Genomic DNA, 13,912 nt, shown 5'->3' on the forward strand with positions numbered 1-13,912 from the left:
GTATTAATATGAGGGTTTTACCTCCATTCGGAGATAAGCTACCGTCCGTCCTCAGAGTCCTTACAATCTCACATTAAATCCAAACCTCACTCAGCCTGGATGAGACCTTGAAAAGCCAGAAGCGCGTGATTGCCCTGATGGTTACCCATTCGGATAGGTACCAACCAAACGAAAAGTTGTCTAACTTCAATGTTTCCATAGAGAACCTGGTGCATTCAACGTGCTATCGCCGCGCCACTAGCAGAGAGAGAGAGAGAGAGAGCTCAAATCTCAAAAGGTGTAGTGCAGAGGCTTTTTTTGGCCAGTAACATTTTTTCGGTCTACCTATTTTACAGTTCTTTGAACTAGTATCTAGAGAGTTCGACTTCTATCTGCTTCCAAAAAGTTGCGGCGTTTATAATAATTATCTGTACCTAGATACCTACTCGTATATAGATAATTTTGTTTCCCAGAAGAACACCAAACAGGTAAGATGGATTAAAAGAGGTACCAAATTTCCCTTCTGTCCACACCGCAAGGTCTTGGCTATAGCCAAATAGCCAGCCTAGTTAGCTTGGTTGGTAGCCCGTCTGCCTTGTAAGCGCTAGGCCGCGGGTTCGATTCCCGCCCGGGGCCAATGTTATCCTGAACGGGTAATGTTCGTTCTCGGAACGGCTGGCTTTCTCCTATCCTGTCTTCCTTCTCTCTTTGATTTCGGGACGATAAGACCTTAGAAGTTATGTACAGTTCCCTCTATCAAATCTCTTGGGAAAAGAAAAAAAATCGCTTTCTATAGGTACCTATATGTCACATTAAAGGTAAACATCTGGCCCTAACTTTATCTGTCTAATCTTCATAAATTTGCTTTCTCCATACGTAATGTATAAGCACCTGGTCCTAACATTTATCTAGTCTAATATTGATTATTTATCTATTTGCAAGAATTATGAGTGGTACTTCGAGCGCATTGTCCAAGCTGCAACTATTCCTGGAAGAAGATGATGACGATGATATGAACAAGAAAAGATTCCAGAGTACCATTTTCTCTCGCCTCTCCCTGGTCCTAACATTTATCTAGTCTAATATTGATTATTTAGCTATCTGTCTATTTGCAAGAATTATGAGTGGTACTTCGAGCGCAATGTCCAAGCTGCAACTATTCCTGGAAGAAGATGATGACGATGATATGAACAAGAAAAGATTCCAGAGTACCATTTTCTCTCGCCTCTCTGATCGTTTCGAAACGGTGGACTTTTCTCTCAAGAGCAACAAGATCACGAACCATTACGATAAAACTCATTCCAAGGCCAACACAAACTTCGATGTCATTCGATGGATGGCTGTTTTCCTGATAGCGTTTGCCATAGCAGTGTTGGTCACTATCATCAAGTTTTGTGTTCACCACTTGTCCACGGTGAGTTTATGACTTTTGTTGAGTTTTATTGCCGGAACTACAGAGTTTCAACTTACACCAGGTTTAAATTTGGACTGTGGTCCCGCCAGTCTTCTTCTTCCTAGCCTTTTCCTATTTAAATAGGGTCGACGTTCTAGTGTTCCTGCCAGTAGCGTGCAAAAACCCACAATTTTTATGAGTGCCGTGTAATTGTTTGAGTATGCAATATGCAACTCATAAATAATTGGTGGAGGTGACTAATTTCATGTGTTGAAGCCCCTAAAAGAAAGATCAAAAGCATTAGGAGGATTTCATTTTCATATTCCTTTTTTTTTTTTTCAAGCTAATTGAAGAGAAACCAGTACCTATAGGTAGGTTGGTTTCTCTAACTCGACATTCGCCCACCCTCAGCATGTTTCATTAATGAATCCTGTTTTATTTCTCAGATCAAGAGGCCTAAAAGAAAGATCAAAAGCATTAGGAGGATTTCATTTTCATATTCCATTTTTTTTTTTCAAGCTAATTGAAGAGAAACTAGTATAGGTAGGTTGGTTTCTCTAACTCGACATTCGCCCACCCTCAGCATGTTTCATTAATGAATCCTGTTTTATTTCTCAGATCAAGAGAGTCGGACTGCACACAATGGGTGAAGTTTTGATAGAACACCCCATCATCACCTCCGTTTGTCTTCTCAGTTACAACCTGTTTTTCATGTGCATTGCCTGCGGGGTTTGTCTCAAGTTTTCCATGGAAGCTGCTGGAGGGAATGTGGCAGGGGTCATCGCCTATTTGAATGGTTGCAGGATCAAGAATTTCTTCACGACACGCACTGTGTGTGTTAAAGTGGTGAGCACCATAGCTCAAGTGTGTACAGCGGTGCCTGGTGATATGGAAGGACCTATCATTCACATTGGAGGTGCAATAGGTGAGAAGTATCAGGTTTCATTCGGTAGAATCTAAGCTATTGCAGTAAAACTTAGAGAAGTTAACATAATCTACAGCCCGTGCTACGTGCTAGTCTCTTGATTAATGTAAAATATGTTGCGTTGTTTTCAGGTAACCTCCTGCCGACGTACCTCACTCAAATCAAATACTTTCCTTCACTGAATAATCTCTGTACAACTTATGAGAGACGCGACTTGTCCGCGTGTGGTGTAGCAGCAGGCTTGGCCGCTGGGTTTGGTGCACCACTCAGTGGTATATTCCTCACACTGGAAGAGACCACGTCCTACTTTAATACAAGCATAGTACCGCGCATTGCGGCCTGTGCATTTCTCTGCAAGTTTGTCACGGATATTCTTGTTAATATTCTCACCACGACAAACTTTGAGTTCAACTACAGATCAGATCCTCATGTCTCGGAAGTGGGAGAACATAACATACAACATGGGTTGAATCTCATGGAACTTGGCATTGTCATAGGGTTTGGTGTGATAGGTGCTTTCCTATCTGCACTATTCCTGTACTTCGTGGGGAAACTTGGAGGGAAGGAAGACACGAGCAAAATGAAATGTTTTCTATTCACGGAAGCACTCACATACGTCATAGTGAGCACTGGATTCTATTCCATCATGTTGATGTTATTTGCGACGGATTGTACGATTAATGAGGAGGATGATCGGTCTGACAGCAAGTTTATTCATATTAATGTCAAAAAAGATGAATGTCCTCCAGGCACGGTTCCGGTGATGGGAGTGTTCTTGGTTATATTTGAGGAAGGTTTCCACGCTGTCCTTAATTCTGAGAAAGGAGAATTCTCGCTGGGCTTGTTAACCATCCTGTTTTTCTTCTTCTATATATTCAGCATTTTCTTCACCAGGTAACTATTACTCAATCATTTTACATATAATTTTATGGAGATCCTCCGGACAGAAGGGCAATTTCAAAATTCCAGGCACCATAACGTGACATTCTCTACCACCTAACCCGTTTCTCTTCTTATAAATAATTACTAGTATGGGTGAGGTTTGGAATTTACATTTTTTTTTTTTTTTTTTTTTTTTTTGCTTTTTTTTTTTTTTTTTTTTTTTTTTTTAGGTCTCACTGTTTTTCAAGTGGATTCTACTTGAACCAATATGTCATAGGGGCGCTGTGGGGTAGAATCGTAGGAGAACTCTTCTGTGGAAATGTAACTGAAGATTGGGCAGAACCCAAGAAGTTTGCATTGCTTGGGGCAGCAGCCCAGTTGACGGGTACCACGCAAACACAAGTGTGTATTGTTTGTATGATCCTAGAGGGCGCTAACTGTTTCGAATCTTACGGTATCCAGATATTCTTGGTGTCATGTACCTCTCGTATGATAACCTCTTTTCTACATGCCAGTATTTATCACACAATTCTAGACAAGATGGGTGCCCCTTCTATGGAATCCTATCCTCCCTATATGGGAAGCACAACTGAAGTGAAATCTCTTCTCAATACTAGAATGCATATCTTCAAGACCCCAGTGATAACAACCGTCAACCATCTCCTGGATATTACTACTGATGGATTAAAAGGAAATTACCCTGTAGTAAATGATTCCGGTGTTCTAATGGGAGATATATCACAGTGTCTCCTGCTTAAACTATTATCAGTCAAAGTATTCAACGCCCCTCAACCGTTTCCAGAAGCAAGTTACAGTTCTTTAGTCAAGATGATCTACACTGTAGATTGTTCAATCGAATATGTTGAACAGATGAGAGAAGACATGTTTGATAATCTGAGTAGTGATGATGGTACTAAAGTAATGGATCTGTCACCTTTTATGAACAAGCATGTGTATTATGTGCAGCGGGGAGCTAGTCTCAAACATGTGTACGGATTTCTAAGGCAGATGGGTATGCGCACACTATATGTGGTTGATAAGGAACAACATTTGATAGCAGTTATTACAAGGAAGGATGTGGCTAGATTTAAAACGCATTTCCACATGTTTCACTTTGTGACGCATAAGGTGAGAACACCCTCTACAATGCTCAGACTTGAAGATCCTATTAATCCTACCCTCCCACCGGATACCTCTGTCTCAATAGATAAGGACAAGTCTGAACAAGAAACAGAGGAAGAACCAGAAACACCTCCTCAAACCAAGAAAAACTCAACTCCTCAGCCGTAAGTGTCAACTGCAACCCTTACATCCAGAGTCCTAAACTATCAAATCACTACGACCCAAATAAAATTGTGATTACTACTTCAACTATTGTTGATTGTATACTTTCATTCGTATTATTTTTTATTTATATGTATAGAGTCAAAGATAGTAATCCCTAGGATCCAAACTTCATAGGTATTTATGAATTAGAGCGATAATATTTAAAATCAGTACAAGACAACCCCTAAATTAATTAAGGACTATATCTCTTTATTTTCAAATGTCCCCTAAGAACTAGGGACAAGAAGCGGTATTGAAAATCATAAAAAATATAGACAAGAGTAATAGAAAAGAAGTTATATACAACGGTTGTAAAAATAAACGACCTAACTGTGTGAAAACTCAATATAAATCTCTAATAAAGTCCACATTAGTAAGTCAGAGGCTACGTATTCACGACTTCAAGGCTAATACGGTAATTCAGATAAAATGGGCAAACCCCATGGAAAAAAACTGAGCTCACGCAATCGTGTGCAAAATTTTAAAATATTAAATTTCCAAGTCCCAACATCCGACAGAATGAAATTAAATTTCCTTCAATCAAATGTAGACATACGTTTGCAATACAAAGCAGGTTCAACATACAGTGATTTAAGCCTTGAGTTAGTAGAATTCAAGCATAGTAGTTCAAGTTAGCTTTCTTCTTGGCTTGAACTTCCATGATAGCGTCCATAAAGTCCTCGTGAGTTACAATAGCAGCACCTCGCCTTAGAGCGATCATACCCTGCAATACAAAACAATCGCATATTTTTACAACTGTTTACATATAGTACAACTTCCTATCGTTAGGCCGAGAATATAATTTTATACTAACGTAAGAACAGAAATTAGTCTGTGTTGAATAGGACTTAAAATCCCTTTACTCCACCAGTACGCTACAGCTATTATTATGGCCAAATTATTAAATCATTGAGGATTCAAACCCGCGACCACCTGATTGCTGCGCGACCACTTTACCACAGCTAGTCTCTAGTGAGTCTAGTGGTTTCATTCCTAATTAACCCAGCCGTTCAGTACTTTCGTATCGGATTTCTCTAAGCTTCAAGAGTATTAAACACTGAGTACCTAGCTATCTCCTTGTAGGTCTGTATTGTCGGGGTCAAGGGGATTGGAACACATCACTAAGCTGCGGGTTCGATTTCCGCCCGGGGCGGATTTTATACTGGTGGGATAATGTTCGTTCTCGGAACGGCTGGCTTTTTCCTATCCTGTCTTCATTTTCTTTTCGATTTCGAGACGATAAGACCTTAGCAGTTACAGTTTCCTCTGTCAAACCTCTTAAGAAAAAACACTGAGTAGCTACCTACTTGTATGCTACTTACTAGTAGGTAGATATGAAGATAGGTTACCTAGGGAAAACTTACCGCTTCCACACACACAGCCTTGCACTGGGCTCCGTTGAAATCATCCGTGGACCGAGACAGCTCTTCATAGTTCACATCCGGTGACACGTTCATCTTACGCGAGTGAATCTGCATAATCCGAGCCCGTGCTTCTTCGTTCGGATGAGGGAACTCGATCTTACGATCCAGACGACCAGATCGCAACAGGGCGGGGTCCAAAATGTCGACACGATTGGTCGCGGCGATCACCTATAGAGACAAACGGTAGGAGAGGAAAGTTGAAAAATTGGACCGATTGTAATACTTTCTCATTACCTTGTATAGGTACCCTATACATAATGGTAATAGAAAGTAAATAGGATAAGGAAAGTTGAAAATTAGTTCATTGAATAGAATCAAAAGAGGAACTTTAACTCTCAGGTCTACAGTCTCATGTTGATGCTGATAGTTCATTTTAGATTAGAACACACGTGACAATTTAAAGTTCTTTCTTCAAGTACTCAAGTAGGTACCCAACAGGTCAAGATTATTGTTTTTTTTTTTCAAGCCTGTGGGTGGAAAATAAATAAATAAATAAATATCGACCTTTTATCTGTAGTAGGAAATATTCCCCTTTTATCCACAAACATTGAATGAAATCCTGCTCACCTTGATATCTGCTGTGGAACTGAACCCATCCAGTTGATTCAGCAACTCCAACATAGTTCTCTGAACTTCCCTGTCTCCTGCCTTTTCCGAATCGAACCGTTTGGTACCAATAGCGTCCAATTCATCAATGAAAATAATAGCGGGGGCTTTCTCTTTGGCTAGAGCAAAAGCATCACGCACCAACTTGGCTCCATCTCCAATGAACATTTGCACCAGTTGAGGACCGGCCAGCTTGAGGAAAGTGGACTTGGTTTGAGCTGCGCATGCACGAGCCAGCAGGGTTTTACCTGGAAGATATTATAACATTAAATACTGAAAATGTACCATAACACAAACAGTGTCATATTTCATATATACCTATTATACCTCTTGGAATTTTGGGTTTTGGTGTGTTGTAGATATTAAAATCCCAATCTCTGCTTTCTAAATGCCCCAAACCATCTCAATCTGCAGACAAATAATAGCCTCAATATCATATGAAATAGTTACCAGTTCCAGGTGGTCCATACAGGAGAACACCTTTGGGTGGTTGAATTCCTAGATTGACAAATTTCTCTTTGTGTGTCATGGGTAAGACTACTGCTTCAATCAGCTGAAAAGTCAAGAGTGAAATTACACTTTAGATAAAATTAAATAGAGAAATTAAAATTTACAAACCTAACAGAAGTAGGTTCAAGATTATCATAACCAAACAGAATATATTTGTGAGAGGAACATCAAAAGAGAAAGGCCCTCAATATAACAGGTAAGAGAATGAATCCTCTTAGGTTAAATTTCTTATTGTCTTTCTTTCTCTCTCCCTCTCTCTTTCTTTCTCTCTCACTTGCTATCTTTTGGTATAGACAGATTATATTTTTGAGGGGGGGAAAATAAACAAAAACAAACAAATTAATCCAATCCACTTCAGTACCTAGGGGGGTAAACATTGCTCGCTTCCATGGTATCCTCAATCCATAAGTGCTCCCCGGGTGGTGCTAAATGAGCAATATAAACATGGCAAGATGCGTCCCAAAGTAAAATCTTCCGGAGTCAAAATAGTCCCCCGTTCGGATCTCCGGGTGGGGACTGCCTTGGGTTCTAACATCTTAACTGTCCTACAATGGAATGCTGGCGGAATAACATCCGGCAAACGAACTGAACTTCAACAAATAATATCAACTCAGAATGTCGACGTCTTCTGTATTATGGAAGCAAACCTCACAGATCAAAATCCCAACTTCTCTTTCAACGGATATACTCTCCATGTCCTACCTAAAAGTAATTAACATGTAAAAGTGAAACAAATGTTAAACTGACCTCTTGAATTTGTTTGTCAAGACCTCCAATGTCTGAGTATTGCTCCGTGGGTCTCTCATCCACTTCCATAGCTTTAACTCTAGCATCATATTCTGCAGGAAGAGTTTCCAAGATAAGATATGAGTCTTTATTGACACCAACCAAGTCACCGGGTTTCAATTTCTCTGCATCAACTAGACCAATCACAGGTAGGAAATAGGTCTGCAAACATGAAAATAGCATTAGTTAATTTTTAATTTTTTTCTCAATTAATTTTTAACTATGTTAAAAGTCTCAATTTTATTCATTTCTCAATTATATGTATTCTTAAATCCTACCTATGACATATATTGTCATTAATTAATTTAAGATTAATTTTGATATTTTAAATTACTTGTTACTGACAAGATTTCTCAGTATGTGTGTACTGGCCTAGTCAATCTAAATTTTTTCTTGAAATAATTACCTGTCTGGTAGAAGTTTTGATAACGGCACATTTGCCCTTCCTCTGTGCATCCAAGTCCACAACTGCTCCATCTTCTTCCGTGTCTTGTGGGTCTACATCAAGTAACTCAATCACATTGGACACAAGGTAGGGTAGGTTTTTATTTACTTTGATTTTCTCAGTGTTTTCTCTGATTTTTTCATTCTGTGCTTGCAACTCATGGGAGATTCTCATGACTTCAGATTTCATTATTTTTATTTCATTGTCCAGCAAACGGGTTCTAGAGTTGATGTCATCTGTTGACATTCTGAGGATGTCATCTCCCAAGGACTCCTAGAATAATGCACAAGGAAAAACAAAGAAAGTTTGAAGATCTGATATAAAACCATTTACATACTTCTATTGCTATACATTCTTAAATAATATAATGTCGTAAATTTATCGAGAGATGTCATGTGTGACAGAAGTTCTGTCTCAAACATCTCCCTTGGTCAATATTTGCAAGCAGCTATCCTGTAGAGTTTAGGATAGTATTGTTGATATTCTTTACCTACAATTGTGGATATTTCAATCTCATTCCATTGACAATAATGTGATGTTTGGGACTGGTAGTGCCTAAAACCAACTACAAGGAATAGATAGTTTGGACTGGCTCAAGGGTGATTTCTGTTGGGCCAGCCACTCACTATCAGGTACAACTGATCAGGTCTACTTGATAGTGTGCTCATCAGTTAGACCTGAGAAGTTGACCTTTCGAGTCATACTCATACCTCTCAGGTGTACCTGATAGTATGTGCTTAACTGCTTATTGGGTAGACCTGAAAAGTTGACCTTTTCAGCTGTACCTGTCAGTTACCTGATATTGAGTGGCTGGCCTTGGGAAGACTGACTCCACATTTATCAATTTGATATTATTGGGATATTTATTGGGCACCATACACTAGGTACGTATAACCTACTCTTGTTTCTGAACTTGCTGGTATCTTATGTGAAACAACTTTACGTACCTCTCCTTCCCAGATGGAGCTGTCCTCCAAAGTCGCAGTTGCTGGCCCGGACATGATGTACTTTCAAGGAGGACAAATATTAAGAAATTTACTGTAAAAATTAAATTTCTTCAGAACTTTTTGGAGTAGGAATAGGAATCTGAATTTTTTTTGTTTTGATTTTGCCAGTCATCAGAAATGTAAACAAAACGGTCAACAGAGCGAAGAAAACTGTGCGCATTCACCAATATTTTTTTCTCTGTGGTGTGCGGTATTATGAATTACCGTACACAAGTCCAAATTACCGTACACGTCCTGTACGGTAATAGGGATCGGTTCATTTTATAGGTGCGATAAAATCGATCAAGGAATCGGTTTTATATCAGAAATAGAAAGTAAAGAAAAAAATTGGTAAGAACAATTGAACATCACACGACTTACTATTACACCTCACCGAGACCATCGCAGAAGAAAAAACATTAGGCTCGAATTCCTTGATTTTCTGCGAGGGTCGGTACAATGGTCAAGGATCCGTTGAGGAGGCTTCTATTCATTAGCATTGTTTATTTCTTCTTAGGTCGATACTAGGCAAGGGTTGATGGTCGGTTCTCCATTGTAAACGCCTATGTAAGGACAGGTCAGGTTGCTGGTAGGGGGGTTGGCTTCTACAGTTCTACCTAGGTTTTATGTTTTTGGCGTTAAAAGAAAAGAGATGACAACTGAAATGCGAATTTACTTTGCTAATAATTTATTATTGCTATTAAAAAAAAAAAAAAAAAAAAAAAAAAAAAAAAAAAAAAAAAAATTTACTTTGCTAATAATTTATTATTGCTATTAAAAAAAAAAAAAAAAAAAAAAAAAAAAAATGGAAAATACCAAAATTGAAAACAAGGTAAAAACGATGTTTTACGAGTAGGTATGTACATAGAAAATGAGTTCGGATTTCGGATACAATTCGCCTGCGGCACAATAATTCTTTCTCTGCTTACATCTATCTTTATGCCTCCTTGGTGAGCTCAATCCCAGCCGAGGCATGGAATCGACCTTTTATTCATAATTTCTACCCAAATACAACAACAGTTCTATTCGAGGAAGGTGATTTTCACAACTTTTTTTTACGTACAAATCGACCTTTTATTAATAATGTTCACCAAAATACAACAGTTCTATTCAAGGAAGGTGATTTTCAGACTCCTTATCTGATCAGGTCAAAGGTTACTCAGGTACCAATAAGTTCAGACTAGCCTCTCCTCCAGAGCTCATGGAATTCAAATATTTACTCTCTCCTCCTCTGATGCTCAGTTGAGCTTCCATGCTCACTTTCCGTTCCTGGAAACAAATCACAATTGTAATGTTTAATCACAGAAAATAGTAAGTAAGTACACCATGCTCGACTACGGTGGCTTGTTGTGAAGCCAGAAAATTTTCGATGTAAAATTCGTTTTAAGAGCCATTTTTCCTCTAAAGCTTTTCACCTTAACTTTTTCTTTTGAAGGGGGAACTGTAACTGCTGGGGTCTTATCGCCCCGAAATCGAAGAGAAAAGGAAGAGAGGATAGGAGAAAGCCAGCCGTTCCGGGAACGAACCTTATCCCTTCAGGATAAAATCCACCGCGGGCGGTAATCGAACCCGCTGTCTAGCGCTTACAAGGCAGACGCGCTACCAATCAAGCTAACTATGCTGGCCACCTTAACTTTTGATAAACAGGTTAAAAATCTTTTCCGATTTTAAATCATACTCCTTCATCAAAAATGTTGTTGTTGTAGTAGTAGCAGCTTTAGCTATAGCCGAAAGGTGATGCGAAAATAGAGACTGCCTTCATCAAATCTTCACTATCACTTACCTTCATCATTGGAGCCCGGGCCCAGTTGTTAACATTACAATTTCTGCACGGTCGCAATGGGACCACATCAAATGAAATAGTCCGATTGTTACAGTTGACACATTTGAAGAATCGCTTGAATGTGTTGATGACTTTGATGGTGTGCCGTTCTTTCTTGCAGAGCTCGGAAGCAGAGAACCACGTGTATTTACACTGGGGAAACACAAGTAGATTTGAAACACTTAATTAGTAAATTTGAAAAAATGAAAACATTCATAGGTAATGATATGAACAACTGACAGCAACCTCCGTGGCCGAGTGGGTATCACACTAGACTTGCACGCCGGAGGTTCAGGGTTCGAAACACCTGTAAACAAGAGACAATATTAAAGCATATTTATTCAATTTGCTTATCATATAGGGAAGTGAAGTAACATTTCTTCCTGGGCCTCTATTTTCTTTTACTGCATCTTTTCCCAATCTTTCACCTGTAAACAAGAGACAATATTAAAGCATGTTTATTCAATTTGCTTATCATATAGGGAAGTGAAGTAACATTTCTTCCTGGGCCTCTATTTTCTTTTACTGCATCTTTTCCCAATCTTGTTTGGGTTTGTTGTTACCATCTTTCCTACCCCTCCATACTTTCCTATCTAATATTTTTTTTTTTTCTTTTTAAGGCTTCAATGCAAACAATACGGCATGAAAATAAACATGAAGAAAACAAAGGTAATGTGTGTTTCCTTCTCTTTTTAAGGCTTCAATGCAAACAATACGGCATGAAAATAAACATGAAGAAAACAAAGGTAATGTGTGTTTCCTTCTCTCCACCTCAGTTTTGGTCTTCCTCTCTTTTTCTTCTAAGGCCTTTATAGCTAGAGAGTGATCCTGTGGATTTATCCCAATATTTTTTTTATCCAATCTCTATAATTATGTATTTGGACTGAGGTATCTAACAAATAGGCGGATATTTCATACATTATCTTGTCTACATTCTTACCAAAATGCTTCTTTATCAGGTCATTACACTGTTTGGATTGCACTTCTTCCACTTTCCTTTTCAGGCTTCAATGCAAACAATACGGCATGAAAATAAACATGAAGAAAACAAAGGTAATGTGTGTTTCCAAGAATGACGAAACCAGCAACGAAGATTGTAACATCATAATAAATGGAGAAAAGTTAGAACAAGTTAATAAATATAAATACCTGGTTGCAGATATAACAACAGATGCCAGATGTAACACAGAGATCATAAGAAGACGCAGAATTGCCAAAAGTGCCTTCTGGAATCACAAAGAACTGATGAGAAGTACCATAAACATCAAAACAAAAACCAGACTCCTGAAAACTTACATTTTCTCAATCTTGAATCATGGACCATCAGTGAATCAATGGAAAGAAGAATCAATGTGCTAGAAATGTGGTTCTATCGGTGTATGCTGAAGATAAGTTTGAGGGACAAAGTCACAAACATAGAAGTACTAGGAAGAATGAAGAAAAAGAACTGTGAAATGTTAAGGATCATCAAACAAAGGAAAGTGAGCTATGCCGGTCATATCCTGAGAGGGTCAAATGGAAGGCTGCCAACCAAGATCATTGAAGGAAAGATTGATGGAGATTGAGCAAGAGGAAGACAAAGAAGAACGTGGATGGATGATGTGAAGGAATGGACAGGATTGATGGAGATTGAGCAAGAGGAAGACAAAGAAGAACGTGGATGGATGATGTGAAGGAATGGACAGGATTGGTGACACACGAAGAAGTGAAGAGGATGGCAGAGAGTCGAGAGGAGTGGAAACACAACGTAGAAGAAATACAGCAACCTTCTGAATAGAAGATGCTACAAATGAATGAATGAAGGCTTCAATGGCAAGATTCTCACACTGTCAGCTCTTTCATCCTTAATGCTTCCTCCCTTCACCATCTCTTTTCTCTCAAGTCTTCCTCAACCTTCTCTCCACCTCAGTTTTGGTCTTCCTCTGTTTTTCTTCTAAGGCCTCTATAGCTAGAGAGTGATCCTGTGGATTTATCCCAATATTATTTTCTATCCAATCTCTATAATTATGTATTTGGACTGAGGTATCTATCAAATAGGTGGATATTTAATACATTATCTTGTCTACATTCTTACCAAAATGCTTCTTTATCAGGTCATTACACTGTTTGGATTGCACTTCTTCCACTTTCCTTTTCACATATTTTGAATATTTTCTCTTGGGTCGGTACTAGGCTATGATCCACTCACCTTCTATCTCGAGTTCCAAGTCCACGGATTTGTTCATAATCTTGGAGATGTTCTTCTTCAATTTCCTTTTCTTTGCCTGAACATTTGCTTCCAGTTCCTTAATGAAAGTGTCATCTTCTGTGATTTTTCTCTTTCCTGCAGTTATTGGTGATGTTGCAGTATTATCTGGTTCTGATTCAATATCGGCAGACAGGAGGTTTGATAAGTAATCCAAATCATTACTCATGATGTACGTAAAGTAATACTGATCTTGAATAAAAAAGACACTTAAAACCTTTTCGCAATCACATGCATTGGCGTTAAGGCTAAGAAATAATGGAAAAGTAGAAAAATGAAAAAACAAAAACACCAATTTTCAATTTCAACTTTTTAAAAAAATTTCTTTATTTTTTTTTTCTCTTTCAAAAGTTTCAAATCAAATCTCCCGCCACGGTCGACAACGGACAACCGCCATTTTTTCAGGAGTTAAAGTTTAGTGGACTCAAAAAAATGGAGCCCATTAACCCATTTGTCATTTGTGAATGAACGAAGTGAGTTCCAAGTTTCAAAGTCGACGTTTTTACATTTTTTTTTTTTTTTGTTTTTAAAGTTTAAAGCATGCATGAATACGCTGTAAATCTAAATAAAAATGTCCAGGATC

General features: G+C 38.5%; 3 protein-coding genes across 3 annotated transcripts; 1 reads left to right on the plus strand and 2 right to left on the minus strand.

The window, feature by feature from the left end:
- Window positions 1–1,053: 1,053 nt before the first annotated feature.
- Window positions 1,054–4,958, plus strand: LOC103523084 (H(+)/Cl(-) exchange transporter 7-like). The gene is made up of 4 exons (XM_008488158.3): window positions 1,054–1,393; window positions 1,991–2,297; window positions 2,429–3,191; window positions 3,410–4,958. Exons 1-4 carry the CDS (start codon window positions 1,100–1,102, stop codon window positions 4,467–4,469), a joined length of 2,424 nt encoding a protein of 807 aa, XP_008486380.1. The 5' UTR covers window positions 1,054–1,099; the 3' UTR covers window positions 4,470–4,958.
- On the minus strand, window positions 4,695–9,381 carry LOC103523093 (26S proteasome regulatory subunit 6A-B). Its single transcript, XM_008488167.3, has 7 exons — window positions 9,224–9,381; window positions 8,238–8,549; window positions 7,793–7,993; window positions 6,986–7,088; window positions 6,497–6,783; window positions 5,870–6,097; window positions 4,695–5,229 (listed from the first exon to the last, which is right to left on the minus strand). The coding sequence occupies exons 1-7, from the start codon at window positions 9,275–9,277 to the stop codon at window positions 5,119–5,121; spliced, it is 1,296 nt and encodes a 431-aa protein (XP_008486389.1). The 5' UTR covers window positions 9,278–9,381; the 3' UTR covers window positions 4,695–5,118.
- A 799-nt stretch (window positions 9,382–10,180) lies between these two features.
- On the minus strand, window positions 10,181–13,621 carry LOC113473142 (protein MCM10 homolog). Its single transcript, XM_026832883.1, has 5 exons — window positions 13,338–13,621; window positions 13,159–13,214; window positions 12,234–12,310; window positions 11,046–11,237; window positions 10,181–10,531 (listed from the first exon to the last, which is right to left on the minus strand). The coding sequence occupies exons 1-5, from the start codon at window positions 13,496–13,498 to the stop codon at window positions 10,418–10,420; spliced, it is 600 nt and encodes a 199-aa protein (XP_026688684.1). The 5' UTR covers window positions 13,499–13,621; the 3' UTR covers window positions 10,181–10,417.
- Window positions 13,622–13,912: the final 291 nt, after the last annotated feature.

This window comes from Diaphorina citri, unplaced genomic scaffold (assembly GCF_000475195.1).
Source record: "Diaphorina citri unplaced genomic scaffold, Diaci psyllid genome assembly version 1.1 scaffold83, whole genome shotgun sequence".
NCBI lineage: Eukaryota > Metazoa > Arthropoda > Insecta > Hemiptera > Psyllidae > Diaphorina > Diaphorina citri.

Excerpts from the sequence above, each read along its gene's own strand:
- LOC103523093 (XM_008488167.3), bottom strand. The coding sequence starts at position 9,277 with ATGTCCGGGCCAGCAACTGCGACTTTGGAGGACAGCTCCATCTGGGAA. Across the intron at positions 7,089-7,792 it reads TTGACAAACAAATTCAAGAG|CTGATTGAAGCAGTAGTCTT; the intron begins GTCAGTTTAACA and ends TTGACTTTTCAG. Across the intron at positions 6,098-6,496 it reads GTTCCACAGCAGATATCAAG|GTGATCGCCGCGACCAATCG; the intron begins GTGAGCAGGATT and ends TTGTCTCTATAG.
- LOC113473142 (XM_026832883.1), bottom strand. The coding sequence starts at position 13,498 with ATGAGTAATGATTTGGATTACTTATCAAACCTCCTGTCTGCCGATATT. Across the intron at positions 11,238-12,233 it reads GTTGTTATATCTGCAACCAG|TGTAAATACACGTGGTTCTC; the intron begins GTATTTATATTT and ends GTGTTTCCCCAG. Across the intron at positions 10,532-11,045 it reads CCCGGGCTCCAATGATGAAG|GAACGGAAAGTGAGCATGGA; the intron begins GTAAGTGATAGT and ends ATTTGTTTCCAG.
- LOC103523084 (XM_008488158.3), top strand. The coding sequence starts at position 1,100 with ATGAGTGGTACTTCGAGCGCAATGTCCAAGCTGCAACTATTCCTGGAA. Across the intron at positions 2,298-2,428 it reads TCACATTGGAGGTGCAATAG|GTAACCTCCTGCCGACGTAC; the intron begins GTGAGAAGTATC and ends CGTTGTTTTCAG. Across the intron at positions 3,192-3,409 it reads TTCAGCATTTTCTTCACCAG|GTCTCACTGTTTTTCAAGTG; the intron begins GTAACTATTACT and ends TTTTTTTTTTAG.